General features: G+C 38.8%; 1 protein-coding gene across 1 annotated transcript; it reads left to right on the top strand.

Annotated features, from left to right (window-relative positions):
- Positions 1-2,339: 2,339 nt before the first annotated feature.
- LOC306736786 (myosin heavy chain, fast skeletal muscle-like) lies at positions 2,340-13,891 on the top strand (the record flags this gene model as incomplete). The annotated part of the gene is made up of 39 exons (XM_079218458.1): positions 2,340-2,543; positions 2,806-2,955; positions 3,040-3,196; positions 3,283-3,310; positions 3,404-3,518; positions 3,605-3,697; positions 3,801-3,864; positions 3,976-4,074; positions 4,273-4,376; positions 4,671-4,809; positions 4,950-5,068; positions 5,278-5,427; positions 5,523-5,693; positions 5,782-6,088; positions 6,231-6,304; positions 6,471-6,558; positions 6,646-6,763; positions 6,840-6,963; positions 7,067-7,203; positions 7,375-7,630; positions 7,717-7,959; positions 8,056-8,232; positions 8,371-8,516; positions 8,824-8,914; positions 9,047-9,436; positions 9,526-9,652; positions 9,807-9,925; positions 10,023-10,219; positions 10,307-10,490; positions 10,579-10,744; positions 11,027-11,151; positions 11,243-11,551; positions 11,634-11,837; positions 11,925-12,050; positions 12,788-12,958; positions 13,037-13,141; positions 13,259-13,354; positions 13,440-13,571; positions 13,745-13,891. 39 exons carry the CDS (start codon positions 2,340-2,342, stop codon positions 13,760-13,762), a joined length of 5,823 nt encoding a protein of 1,940 aa, XP_079074584.1. The 3' UTR covers positions 13,763-13,891.
- Positions 13,892-14,347: the final 456 nt, after the last annotated feature.

Here is a 14,347-nt window from a genome sequence, read left to right as displayed (position 1 = left end):
ATGACACCAAAGCAGTTTTTATACAGACATAAAAAAAAAAACATTCTCACACACAAATAGGCTGAAAAACAGATTATTTCCAAGAAGTTTGACACAACTGTAATTTTGTTGTAGTTTTAAAATGATAATAAAGTTCAAACACATAGGCACTAAACGTTTGAATTGTTGTTTTACTTTATCCTTTTAAAACAACCATTCTAAATAGTCTAAATAATTGCCATACCACAACATACAGTCAAACTCTAAAACAGGGTTTGAAAGTCCATTTAGTGAAGTTTAAATGCCGAGGCACACCAGCACTCATCTCTAAAATAAAAATATAACAATTTAGATTTTCAATTACAATTTTCAAATGTATTAAAAATGTACTTACAACGTTAAATATCGATGCTACTGTAACTGTAAATACGTATCCATGCTCTGTGACCAACTTGTCGACTGGAATGTTACTCAACACTCACCTTGGTTTGTTATCCAAAGTCCAGTTGTTGCTGCTGCTTGACAAATGAAGAAACTGACAGACAGAGATCAAAGACCATAAAAACACAATAAGCCTCTTGAGCACTTGGCTTGAGCATCAACACAACCCTGGTGCTATATTTGAGTTTTGCCCTAATAAGACAGAAGATTTCAGAGCAGGTATCATGTAACACATGTTCATTGAAGACAGAGGCTCATTATATCTTTGCTGGTAACCACTTCAGAATTTCTTCTTCTTAATCACTGGTGAAAGTAGATCCTTGTTCCATTGGAAATAATGCCTAATAGTTGTCTACCCACACTTTTCTGGGCCATGTTCCTGCCTAAAACATTTAGAGTTAGTTACGGGTACACTTGCCATCAAAGAAAACATCTCCTACTGCAGATTTTAATAAACAAAACAGTTTAGGTCTGAGTGCCCTAAACATTGTGAACGTTAAAACACAAAGACAATCATGGAGAGGTGACTTGTAAAACATAAAGGAAGTACAGCTGGGGTCCATCCCTCAGCTGCTCTACATTTCGGGACGGTCTCAGTCTCCCTTGTTTATCCCCTAAGATCAAGTATAAGAACAGCTGTTGGCACTATTGTGAGAGAGAATCCCCTGGCAATCATTTTCTTTTCTTTAAAGCTCATTGGCAATCATGTAATTGTTTTAATCATTTCTGACTTGTAAGGACTCTGAAACAGTATATCAGTGACTTTTTAAAGCTTCTCCAAAGCATGGCATGGGGCTACTGTTGTGCCAGGAGTTAAACAGATGCATTAGTCACACCTTTGGACTGTCTGTAAGTGCTGAACTAAGCTTGTGAAAAAACTGAACCAATTTATTCTACCTTATTTGAATACACGATAGTATTCAGAAGCAGAACCAACTTCACATCTGCTTGATACATTAATGTTTCAAACTCATAGGTACAAAAAATTATGGTGGTGTGGTTACATCTCACAAATATTGTTCTTATCTTTACAACTTATGACTAAAGGTATTGTGTAGTATGTATTACTAAAGGCAACACAACATGCCTAATTGTTTTGGGCAATAATCAGGAATATGGATAATATATTGAAGAAAAACTACTCTATTTGCAACATATTCAAAGTTTGACAATGATCCAGCCAGGAAGACAACCCATAAACTGTGTAATATGACAGCTAGGGTTAAGAACTAAAGCACAAGCATTATGTCATGCAACATGACCAAATACAGCAAAACACGTGCGATAGGCTCCTATCACACTGTATAAAAAGGCTCAGCAAATCTCCACCAAGGACAGAGACCCAGCAAAGGTACGTTTATTGTCTCGGACGTATTTAGAGTCATTAATCTACTTGAGTAAAAGATATTATAATACGGCCATGCATCAATTGTATTAAGTTGATATTGTGTTTACAAAAATAGAAGTATGACTACAAACTGTTTGAAAATTAATGTATTATACTATATTTTTAATTTCTGACCTTATTGTAAAGCAAAACATGATAGATTCTCTGATGTAGTCTCTGAACCTCACATGTTTGTTCTTTTTTTTGTTGCAGAAATCTGCATTGAAGTCTGTCAGAAACCCCCGGCTCACCTGGTGTCATTCAAGGTAAATTATAGGGCTGAATGATTTTGAAAAAATATCTGATTGGTTTTATTACTAGTGCACTATTATCTAAAGGTTGTCCCCTTTGAAAATCACAATCCTGTTCGTACTTTGCTGAGTTCTGGTAGGTCTCTATTTAACCAATCTTAATGGTCAAGCATTCATTCGACTACCATACTAGAGGATGCGATAGAGATTACTTTGTGGGCACCCATCCGTCTTCCCTGGCATTAAAAACTTTTTTTCCTCTTATGCAGTAAGGAGTCACCATGAGTGTGGACTCTGAAATGCAGTGTTTTGGCCCGGCGGCCCTTTACCTCCGGAAATCTGAAAAGGAGAGAATTGAAGCTCAAAACACTCCCTTCGATGCAAAAACTGCATTCTTTGTGACCGAGGCAAAAGAGATGTACCTCAAGGGGAAGCTCACTAAGAAGGATGGGGGCAAAGCCACTGTGGAGACTATCGGGGGAAAGGTAAGAATGAATGCACTAGAATTAAAAGTCTGGACTGCTGTGACAAATTAACTATTTTATGATTTAAAACATTTAAATGAAAATGTAAAACGTTCATAACTATATAAAAAATGTTCATAACTATATAAAAAATGTCATAAATTGGTTTGCAGACAGACATGAAAGCATTTGTAATCAGTTACTAAGATTTTAAATCTGACATTAGACAATACATGACTGCTGGACAGCAACTAATCCTATTGCTGTGCCTTTTCTGTTGTAGTTGCAGACTCTCACTGTAAAAGACACTGAGATCTTCCCCATGAACCCTCCAAAGTACGACAAGATTGAGGACATGGCCATGATGACCCACCTCAGCGAGGCCACTGTGCTGTATAACCTCAAAGAGCGATATGCAGCATGGATGATCTATGTGAGTTTTGACCTCGTCATCACATCAGTAGACAAAACGGTGGCTAAAGGAAGACGTCAGTAAATATCCTCTCTGTCTTCACAGACCTACTCAGGGCTGTTCTGCGTGACTGTGAACCCCTACAAGTGGCTCCCAGTGTATGATGCAGTGGTTGTCCAAGGATACAGAGGCAAAAAGAGGATTGAGGCTCCACCCCACATCTTCTCCATCTCTGATAACGCCTATCAGTTCATGCTTCAAGGTATCACTCAGTTTGCAAATCATTGTGTGTCCAGAAATATAGCAGCTGCACTTTAGGAGAACTCCTAACCTTTTGATGTCTTGCAGATAAAGAAAACCAGTCAATCCTGATTACGTAAGTGACAGTTTTTTCATATTAACTTCATTATAAGTATTGCAAACAATAAGTCAAATCTAATCATATTTATGAACACACTCCTCAAATCAGCGGAGAATCTGGTGCAGGAAAGACTGTCAACACTAAACGTGTCATCCAGTACTTTGCGACAATCGCAGTGGCTGGAGGAAAGAAAGCAGAGCATCAGACTTCTGGCAAGATCAAGGCAAGAAAGATTTAATAATATTAATATTCATTTATATTTAAAAAAATATATATTACAAAGTACATTAACACAAATGCTATTTCTAGGGGTCACTGGAAGATCAAATCATTGCAGCAAACCCACTGTTGGAAGCGTATGGTAATGCCAAGACTGTGAGGAATGACAACTCATCCCGTTTCGTAAGTTATTTGGGGGTTTTCTCTTTCACTTGAAATGATGTGTTATTTTGTGGCAACAATCATTCACTGTGATATTAATTTAAATGTTAATCTATTTTTATAGGGCAAATTTATCAGAATTCACTTTGGGACAACTGGAAAGTTGGCTTCAGCTGATATTGAAACATGTAAGATTCTTTTGTGGAACTCATTTAGAATAATGTGTTTCATTACATGGCCAACTCCTTCAACTGTGCTCTGCTTCTCCCTTATTTTGTTCACAACATAAATCAATACAGATCTGCTGGAGAAGTCTCGAGTGACGTTCCAGCTGTCTGCTGAGAGGAGCTACCACATCTTCTACCAGCTCATGACAGGCCACAAACCTGAGCTGTTAGGTGAGAGATGAGTAAATAATATTGTCAGTTATTCAACAGAAAGTGAACAATGGTTCATCACAAAATATATATATATATATGTATATATATATATATATATAAATATACATATATATATAATATTATATAATAATATTATAATATTATATATATAATATATATTGTTATATTTACATACTTTTCTCCTCTTTTCTTTAGAGGCTCTCCTGATCACCAAAAATCCTTATGACTATCACATGATCAGTCAGGGTGAAATCACCGTCAAGAGTATCGATGACATTGAAGAATTCATCGCCACTGATGTAATGTCAACTTCACTTAGATGATGCATTTACAGATACTACAAATCATTCTTATGTTCACTTTTATGATTACTATTTGTCATAACGTACGCTGGCTTACCAATGTGTCATATCGTAGACATATCATCACTACTAAAAGTTATTTTTTTAATGTAGAATATAGAATATAACTAATAATTATACACCATTTTGATTTTTACCCAAATCCTGCTTCTGTTTGCTTTAAAGCCAAGTAAGATATATTGCAGAAGACTTATTTAGGTTTGTATTTTAAACTGACTCTTTATTTCACAGACTGCTATTGACATCTTGGGCTTCACTGGAGACGAGAAGGCAAACATCTTCAAGCTGACTGGAGCTGTGATGCATCATGGGAACATGAAGTTTAAGCAGAAGCAGCGTGAAGAGCAGGCTGAGCCCGATGGCAATGAGGGTATGAAACCTAAACACCATGAGCACAAATGTAGAGGTCAAGTTTTTGCTATGTAGAAGAGAACCTGTGATTTAAAAGTACATTTTTTTAAGTTATCCTAGACCTGGTTTTATGGACGACTATTTGTGTTCTCCATTTAGAGGCAGATAAAATCGCCTACCTCTTGGGTCTGAACTCTGCTGATATGCTAAAAGCGATATGCTATCCCAGAGTGAAGGTTGGAAACGAGTTTGTGACCAAAGGTCAAACTGTTCCTCAGGTATGGGAAATCAACAAGAACACACACACACCAAATTGTTTTTACATGATGAATCTATTTTCACACGTTAACAAATATTATGGCTTTCATTAAGTTTGTTGGATTATACCTTTGTATGCTTTTTAACTCGTTTAATCCTCAAAATATATAATCAATTTTGTAAATGATCACAATATCGTTAATTTAGTATTACTGATTTGTAACTTCAGGTCAACAACTCCGTCAGTGCTCTCTGCAAGTCGATCTATGAGAAGATGTTTTTGTGGATGGTCGTCAGAATTAATGAGATGCTGGATACCAAGCAGCCCAGACAGTTCTTCATCGGTGTCCTGGATATTGCTGGGTTTGAAATTTTTGATGTAAGTTTGTTTGGCTGATTGATTTAATCGTATGCATCTTCACTTAAGCTGTCACTTGAGGTCTTTGCTGACCATTGATATTTTAATCTGTGCAGTACAACAGCTTGGAGCAGCTGTGCATTAACTTCACCAATGAAAAGCTGCAACAGTTTTTCAACCACCACATGTTTGTCCTGGAGCAAGAAGAGTACAAGAAAGAGGGGATTGAATGGGAGTTCATTGATTTTGGTATGGACTTGGCTGCCTGCATTGAGCTGATTGAGAAGGTGAGAGACACGCTGAATATTCACAAACACAGAAAACTATCCGAAGACTTGAAATCTTTTGTATTAATTCATCATTCCATTATGACAGCCGATGGGCATCTTCTCCATCCTTGAAGAGGAGTGTATGTTCCCCAAGGCATCAGACACCACCTTCAAGAACAAACTGTATGACCAGCATCTTGGTAAAAGCGCTCCCTTCCAGAAACCCAAACCTGCCAAAGGCAAAGCTGAGGCCCATTTCTCCCTGGTGCACTATGCCGGCACTGTTGACTACAATGTCACTGGCTGGCTGGATAAGAACAAAGACCCCCTGAACGACTCAGTGATTCAGCTCTACCAGAAGTCTTCAGTCAAACTGTTGGCTCATCTCTATGTTGCGCATGCCGGCACAGAAGGTAATAATTTGAAAGAACCTGTTGGCGGCGTTAAAGTATATTGGTTGATTTGTAGCTACAGTACTGACTAAGAATCAAGTATATATTAAAATGTATCACATTTGTTAAAGTTAATAATTCAAATTAAATGTTTATGGTACAGCTGAGGCTGGTGGGAAAAAAGCCGGAAAGAAGAAGGGCGGTGGATCTTTTCAGACCGTATCTGCTCTGTTCAGGGTAAGTATCACAAATCACAACCTCAATACATAACCACAATACAATATGTAGTAACACTAAGGTATTCCCAAATACTGTCAAGACAGTATATACAGGTTACATCCAGGAAAATAGGCCATGTAGTTTTTTATTTGGGAGCAATTTAAATTTGTTTTTTATATTTCAGGAGAATTTGGGCAAGTTGATGACCAACCTAAGGAGCACTCATCCTCATTTTGTACGTTGTTTGATTCCAAATGAATCAAAGACTCCTGGTAAGCCTAATATAAGTATTCATTAATTTATTTAAACACAACTGTAAGTATGCAACACAAATTTACTGAATTTGGCATGTCTTTAAGGTCTCATGGAGAACTTCCTGGTCATCCACCAGCTGAGGTGTAACGGTGTGCTGGAAGGTATCAGGATCTGCAGGAAAGGTTTCCCCAGCAGAGTTCTCTACGCTGACTTCAAGCAGAGGTAGTTACTAAGATTATTAATATATGTAATTATATTATAATCAACTATTCATTGTTGATTCATTCCCTCCGAACAGATACAAAGTTTTGAATGCCAGTGTCATTCCTGAAGGACATTTCATCGACAACAAAAAGGCCTCAGAGAAACTCTTGGGCTCTATTAATATTGACCAAACTCAATACAAATTTGGACACACAAAGGTAATCTGTGTATCTGTTATGGGTGTGTTTGTGTGTGTTTTAACTGCTAATGATGATACTGTAAGTAAGCGTAACCATCATGTCAAGTAACTCTTTGTTTTAGGTTTTCTTCAAAGCTGGTATGCTGGGAACTCTGGAGGAAATGAGAGATGATAAACTTGCTATCCTGGTCACAATGACTCAGGCTCTCAGCAGAGGTTTCCTCATGAGGAGAGAGTTTGTCAAGATGATGGAGCGCAGGTACTGTATACAGTTAGCTTCATACATCAAAGGGTAACCATACATGACAACTAGATTTACATTTTCAAGCCAAATGTTTACTTTAGAAGCCAAAATCCCAAAGCCCCTCATCAACACAGCTTTAAGAATCTAAAATAATGTTGTATTTACTTCAACCCCTGTTTTACCCAGAGAGGCAATTTACTCCGTCCAGTACAACATTCGCTCATTCATGAATGTCAAAACATGGCCATGGATGAAGCTGTACTTTAAGATCAAGCCTTTGCTGAAGAGTGCAGAGGCTGAGAAAGAAATGGCCCAAATGAAAGAAGACTTTGGAAAGATGAAAGAGGATCTAGCAAAGGCTCTGTCTAAGAAGAAAGAACTGGAGGAGAAGATGGTTTCTCTGCTGCAGGAGAAGAATGACTTGCAGCTACAAATTCAGTCTGTATGTAACATAGAGCAAGACACATTGTTACTTTAATGATCCCGGTTTTTACAACTAACTAAATATTTCAATTGTATGTCATTTAGGATAGTGATAATCTCAGTGATGCAGAGGAAAGGTGTGAGGGGCTCATTAAAGCAAAAATCCAGTTTGAGGCCAAACTCAAAGAGACGTCTGAGAGACTGGAGGATGAGGAGGAAATGAATGCTGAGCTGACTGCAAAGAAGAGGAAGCTGGAGGACGAGTGCTCTGAGTTGAAGAAAGACATTGATGACTTGGAGCTCACCCTGGCCAAAGTAGAAAAGGAGAAACATGCCACTGAGAACAAGGTTGGTAAATCTTTCATAAGGCATTAAAGTTGGCTCTTGTAAAATGTTTTAACCCTTTAAAAAAAATATATATATATATATATATTGTGAATACAGGTTAAAAACCTGGTTGAGGAAATGTCATCTCAAGATGAGACCATTGCCAAGTTGAGCAAAGAGAAGAAAGCCTTCCAAGAGGCCCATCAGCAGACCCTAGATGATCTGCAGGCAGAGGAAGACAAAGTCAACAGTCTGACGAAGGCCAAAACAAAGTTGGAGCAGCAAGTGGATGATGTAAGTATATAGTAATAACAAACAGTTGTTTCATTCCCCTTGAAAATGAAAATCATTGTGCACATTCTCTAATAAAGTATATTTAAAAAAAAAATGAAAATGAAAAACAAAAAACAATCCTTGTCTCGCTTAAAACAGCTTGAAGGTTCCTTGGAGCAAGAAAAGAAGCTTCGCATGGACCTTGAGCGATCAAAAAGAAAGCTTGAAGGAGATTTGAAATTGGCCCATGAAACCATTATGGATCTGGAGAATGACAAGCAGCAGTCTGACGAGAAAATAAAGAAGTGAGTGTGATCTATCTCATCAATATAGACAAGTAATTCATGTCCGACGTAATTGTATTTGTCCAGCATACAGTAGCCAGAAATAAATCCTCCTAGCCAAAGAGCAGAGACCTGCAGGACAACTGGTAGTCTTATTTAAAACACTGTTCTGCAAAGTTAAAGTTACCACATCCCTAATTAAATTCAATCAAAATATTATGCTAGAAAACTGGTGTCATTGTGAATTTGCCAACGACTATAAGGCTCAATAGACTTACTTCAACGAACGCTGGATTTAATGTTAATTAAATTATTTGTCCCGGCACAGGAGGGACTTTGAAACAAGCCAACTTCTTGGCAAGATCGAGGATGAGCAATTACTTTGTGCTCAGCTTCAGAAAAAGATCAAAGAACTTCAGGTTGGTATCTCGATAGTTTTCAACAGTGACTGCACTGTGACTGACGTTGGATGACCCGGATGTGCTTGACTTGTAGACAGATATATAAATCTATATTAAATTGTGGTTATGTTTTGTTTTTTTAAATAATAGGCTCGTATTGAGGAGCTGGAGGAGGAGATTGAGGCCGATCGGTCTGCTCGGGCCAAGGTGGAGAAGCAGAGGGCTGATCTTTCCAGGGAACTTGAGGAGATCAGCGAGCGGCTGGAAGAAGCTGGTGGAGCAACGTCTGTTCAGATCGAGATGAACAAGAAGCGTGAAGCCGAGTTTCATAAACTGCGTCGTGATCTGGAAGAGTCCACGCTGCAGCACGAGGCCACCGCTGCAGCTCTCCGCAAGAAGCAGGCTGACAGTGTGGCAGAGCTGGGAGAACAGATTGATAACCTCCAGAGAGTCAAGCAGAAGCTGGAGAAAGAGAAAAGTGAATACAAGATGGAGATCGATGACCTCAGCAGCAATATGGAGTCGATTGCCAAATCAAAGGTAAAATAAAAATGTTTTACTTCCAACAGCGTCGACTAAACTTACTCTGCCTTTATTCGGCTTACACTGAACACAACTTTTGATTTCAGGGCAATCTTGAGAAAATATGTCGTACTCTTGAGGATCAACTGAGTGAGCTGAAGACCAGAAATGAAGAACATGTGCGACAGCTGAATGACATTGGGGTGCAAAGGGCAAGACTGGTAACCGAGAATGGTAAGATATATATATATATATATATATATATATATATATATATATATATATATATATATATATATATACACAATTTACTGATCCTAATCTTTTATTTCCAATACAATATTCATATGTGCATTTAGATTAGTTTTAAATCTCTGTCTTTCCTTAGGTGAGTTCAGTCGCCAGCTGGAGGAGAAAGAAGCCATGATCTCTCAGCTTTCAAGGAGCAAGCAGGCGTACACCCAGCAAATTGATGAGTTCAAGAGGCACATTGAAGAGGAAACTAAGGTATTTGCATATTAAAACCACTAACTTCGCCCCAGAACTGCAATGTTGACTCAAACCTGTTTCAGTTGATAAAAACATGTCTCTATTTATTTGTAAGGCCAAGAACGCCCTGGCTCATGCTGTTCAGTCAGCTCGTCATGACTGCGACCTGCTCAGGGAGCAGTATGAGGAGGAGCAGGAGGCCAAATCTGAGCTGCAGCGGGCACTGTCAAAGGCCAACAGCGAGGTGGCTCAGTGGAGAGCCAAATACGAGACCGATGCCATCCAGCGCACTGAGGAGCTGGAGGAGGCTAAGTAAGGACCAGTCCTGAAATCACCCTGTTTCCACATGCACTGATTCAGTAATGCATCACTGAGCCTGTTTGCTGTATGGTTTAACAGGAAAAAGCTCGCCCAGCGTCTTCAGGATGCAGAAGAATCCATCGAGGCTGTGAATTCAAAATGTGCCTCTCTGGAAAAGACAAAACAGAGACTGCAGGGTGAAGTGGAAGACATGATGATTGACGTGGAGAGAGCTAATGCTCTGGCTGCTAACCTCGACAAGAAGCAAAGGAACTTTGACAAGGTTAGATTTCTATTTGTGCCTTTTTTTGTTTAAATGAAGACCCTAGACTTGTCAATTACTGAAACACATGGGTCTGTTTATGTTTCAGATTCTTGCAGAGTGGAAGCAGAAGTATGAGGAAAGCCAGGCAGAGCTGGAGGGAGCATTAAAAGAATCTCGTTCTCTCAGCACTGAGATGTTCAAGCTGAAAAACTCATATGAAGAAGCTCTGGACCACCTGGAGACCTTGAAGAGAGAGAACAAGAACCTGCAACGTAAGCACACTTTTAAAAAAGCACAGAGTTTTCCAGACTATGTAAATGAAGCTGTGGCATTGTCTTTAAATTAAAGAAAATGAAGAGTGTGCCCCCTAGTGGGCAAACATGATGAATGTGCATGATCTTTGATTTCAAACTAACATACAATGTAATATATTGTTGCAGTTGAATGTGTGAATGAAGTATACAGTATATTAAATTGAAAAGTCTACCAAGGAGACAAAACACATAATTCAGCTGACACTTATTTGCACACTGTGTATACCTTCTTTCTCACAGAGGAGATCTCCGATCTAACTGAGCAAATTGGTGAGAGTGGAAAAACCATTCATGAACTGGAGAAAGGGAAAAAGACTGTAGAGATAGAGAAGTGTGAACTTCAGACATCACTTGAAGAAGCAGAGGTACTTTCTCACAAAATGTATCTCATTAAATACAATTTGAAATGATGCTGGGGCCTTGGGCTACACAATATAAATGTATTTTTATGTCAAGGCTACCCTGGAGCATGAGGAATCCAAGATTCTCCGCATTCAGCTTGAACTCATCCAAGTCAAGAGTGAAATCGACAGAAAAATTGCAGAGAAAGACGAGGAGATCGACCAGATCAAGAGGAACAGCCAGAGAGTGATTGAGTCCATGCAGAGCACTTTGGATGCCGAGATCAGGAGCAGGAATGATGCCCTAAGAATCAAGAAGAAGATGGAGGGAGACCTCAACGAGATGGAGATTCAGCTGAGTCACGCCAACCGCCAGGCAGCGGAAGCCCAGAAACAGCTGAGAAACGTGCAGGGACAGCTCAAGGTATGGTGGCGTTTTTAAATAAAGTTGACTTTACTCAGACTGCATGGCAGTTATTTTAATTTTTTTATGATTATTCATAAAGGATGCGATACTGCACCTTGATGACGCCATAAGAGGCCAGGATGACATGAGGGAGCAGCTTGCCATGGTGGAGCGCAGGAACACCCTGATGCTGGCTGAGATCGAGGAGCTGAGAGCTGCACTGGAGCAGACGGACAGAAGCCGCAAAGTGGCTGAACAGGAGCTGGTTGATGCCAGCGAGCGTGTGGGACTGCTGCACTCTCAGGTACTAAATATTCAAGCCATCACACGTGAAACACTTAATGACAGAAAATGACACCATGTAATCCAACCCAAACTATTATTGGTTTAGAATACCAGCCTCATCAACACCAAGAAGAAGTTGGAGGTTGACCTTGTCCAGATCCAGGGTGAAGTGGAAGATGCTGTCCAGGAAGCAAGAAATGCTGAAGACAAGGCCAAGAAGGCCATCACTGATGTGAGTCATCCTTGGGCAACTTAACTCGGGTGTTGGGCGATGATTTCGATATTAGTTTTGTTCAATCGAGGATACTCGAGATCAAGGCTAGGTAAAACCGATAGCCAATGTGTAGTGCCGTGTGGCTCAGCGCTGTAGGAGCTTCGAAATAGAACCGTTTAGCTTTTGCCAGCATTGTATTTAAAATATCTAAACATGAATAACAATCTACTTAATAGCAATGTCTTCTCTTTTCAAACAAAGGCTACCTTTTAAAAGTCCATGTGTTTGTGCTTCGTGCAAAAATAGCACAGCATCATGTTCTGTTTAACATTGAGCTATTTAGTTATCTTTAATATTACAATCTGAATCATATCACACCAGCAGTAAGGCTGTACAGAATAGTTTAAAGCTTAATTCATAATTTAAACGTTAAAATTATTATTATTATTACTATCAATAACTTAAAGAAAATCTTCGCCACTTGCCCCACTATCTCAAACATACACCACAATCAAAGCTTTGAATCAAAATTAATTATATTTCATTGAAACAGCCAAAACGTTAACTACTCTTATTGAGCACATAGCAAAGTTTTGGTGAACAGGCATATGGAGAATGGAGATGCTGAGTGTCAGATTTGAGAGATATTAGTACATAATATTATTTTTTAGGCTTTTTCTCATCAAATTCTGGTGTGGAAACATCAGACTCCAATAAGTGTATATCCAATAATATATAAATCAACAACATTTCAGGCTGCCATGATGGCAGAAGAGCTGAAGAAGGAGCAGGACACCAGTTCTCATTTGGAGAGGATGAAGAAGAACCTGGAGGTGACAGTGAAGGACCTGCAGCACCGCCTTGATGAAGCTGAGAATCTGGCCATGAAAGGTGGCAAGAAGCAGCTCCAGAAACTGGAAGCAAGAGTAAGTGCCTGCTCATATTTACTGCAGGTCAAGACAATATGTAGCTTTGTAAAATCCCTAAATTCTTCTTTATTCAAGATTCGAGAATTGGAGGCTGAAGTTGATGCTGAGCAGAGGCGGGGTGCTGATGCTATAAAGGGAGTGCGGAAGTATGAGAGAAAAGTAAAGGAGCTTACCTATCAGGTATGTCACTATTTAAAATGCTAAACCTTAAATAACTGCAAATCCTAATGGTAAAAATTGTAATAATGTACTATTAAGCCTGCATTATAATGGTATATCATTGCTGATTTACAACAGTTTGAGGAGGACAAGAAGAATATTTCCAGACTGCAGGATCTGGTGGACAAGCTGCAGCTGAAAGTGAAATCCTACAAAAGGCAGACTGAGGATTCTGTGAGTACACTTAGTTATTGATAACAACACACAGGACATGTCACTCAGTCCACAGGTTTTGACTTCTCTGTGGCTTGTCATACAGGAGGAGCAGTCCAACACTAACCTGTCCAGGTACAGGAAGGTGCAGCATGAGATGGAGGAAGCTCAGGAGAGAGCTGACATCGCTGAGTCTCAGGTCAACAAGCTGAGAGCAAAGAGTCGGGAAATTATCAAGGTAAAAAATAAATATCTGAGATGAATCAAGTTTGTCATTTTATAGAAGGATACAATTTTGCAATTTGTTCCAAAGGGCCAATGTGTAATATTTATTTTAAATCCTACACACTGGGCCTTCAAATGTAAATTATCTTGACAAATGTTGTACATGCTTTTGTTCTGTCATTTCAGACCAAGGATGAAGAGTGAGGAAGCAATCCTTTTTATACAGTAGCAAGAAGCCATACAATATGATTATCTTGTTACTTGTTCACTCTAGCGTGCTAACCATGCTGTGGTAACCAAACGACAATAAAAAGTAGTTTGTTGCAAAAGAAATTGTGTACATCCTTTCATTTTGTTTACTCATTGAATGAGTGGAATGAGTGAATATTTAACAGTTTAGCATTCAGAAATTTGTCAAGTTTTTGGGGTCTTAGATTTTTATTATATATGCAGCTTAACATAGTAATGCAAGTAAGTTATAAAATAAAATGAAATAATCAAGTATGGTCGAATATAAGACATGGCAAAATGTTTTACAGACAATACAATAAATGAACAATTAGCACTACCCTGTATTCCCTTGGTCCAAGTTAGTTCAAGTTCATTGCATGTTAATCCTACACGACTCAAAGGGATTTAAAGAAAAGAAAATATCCAGATATTAAACTTCTGCTCTAATTCATGTCCTCAAGTTTAAACTCTCCTCACCTGTGAATCAAATAAACACATGTTTTAAATGTAAACTTAGTAAACCCAATTTGCAAAGCATAGAGTACACTGTATAACATT

This window comes from Taurulus bubalis (assembly GCF_910589615.1).
Source record: "Taurulus bubalis genome assembly, chromosome: 5".
NCBI lineage: Eukaryota > Metazoa > Chordata > Actinopteri > Perciformes > Cottidae > Taurulus > Taurulus bubalis.
The sequence above is the reverse complement of the archived record's forward strand: the minus strand, read 5'-3'. Positions and strand labels throughout refer to the sequence as shown.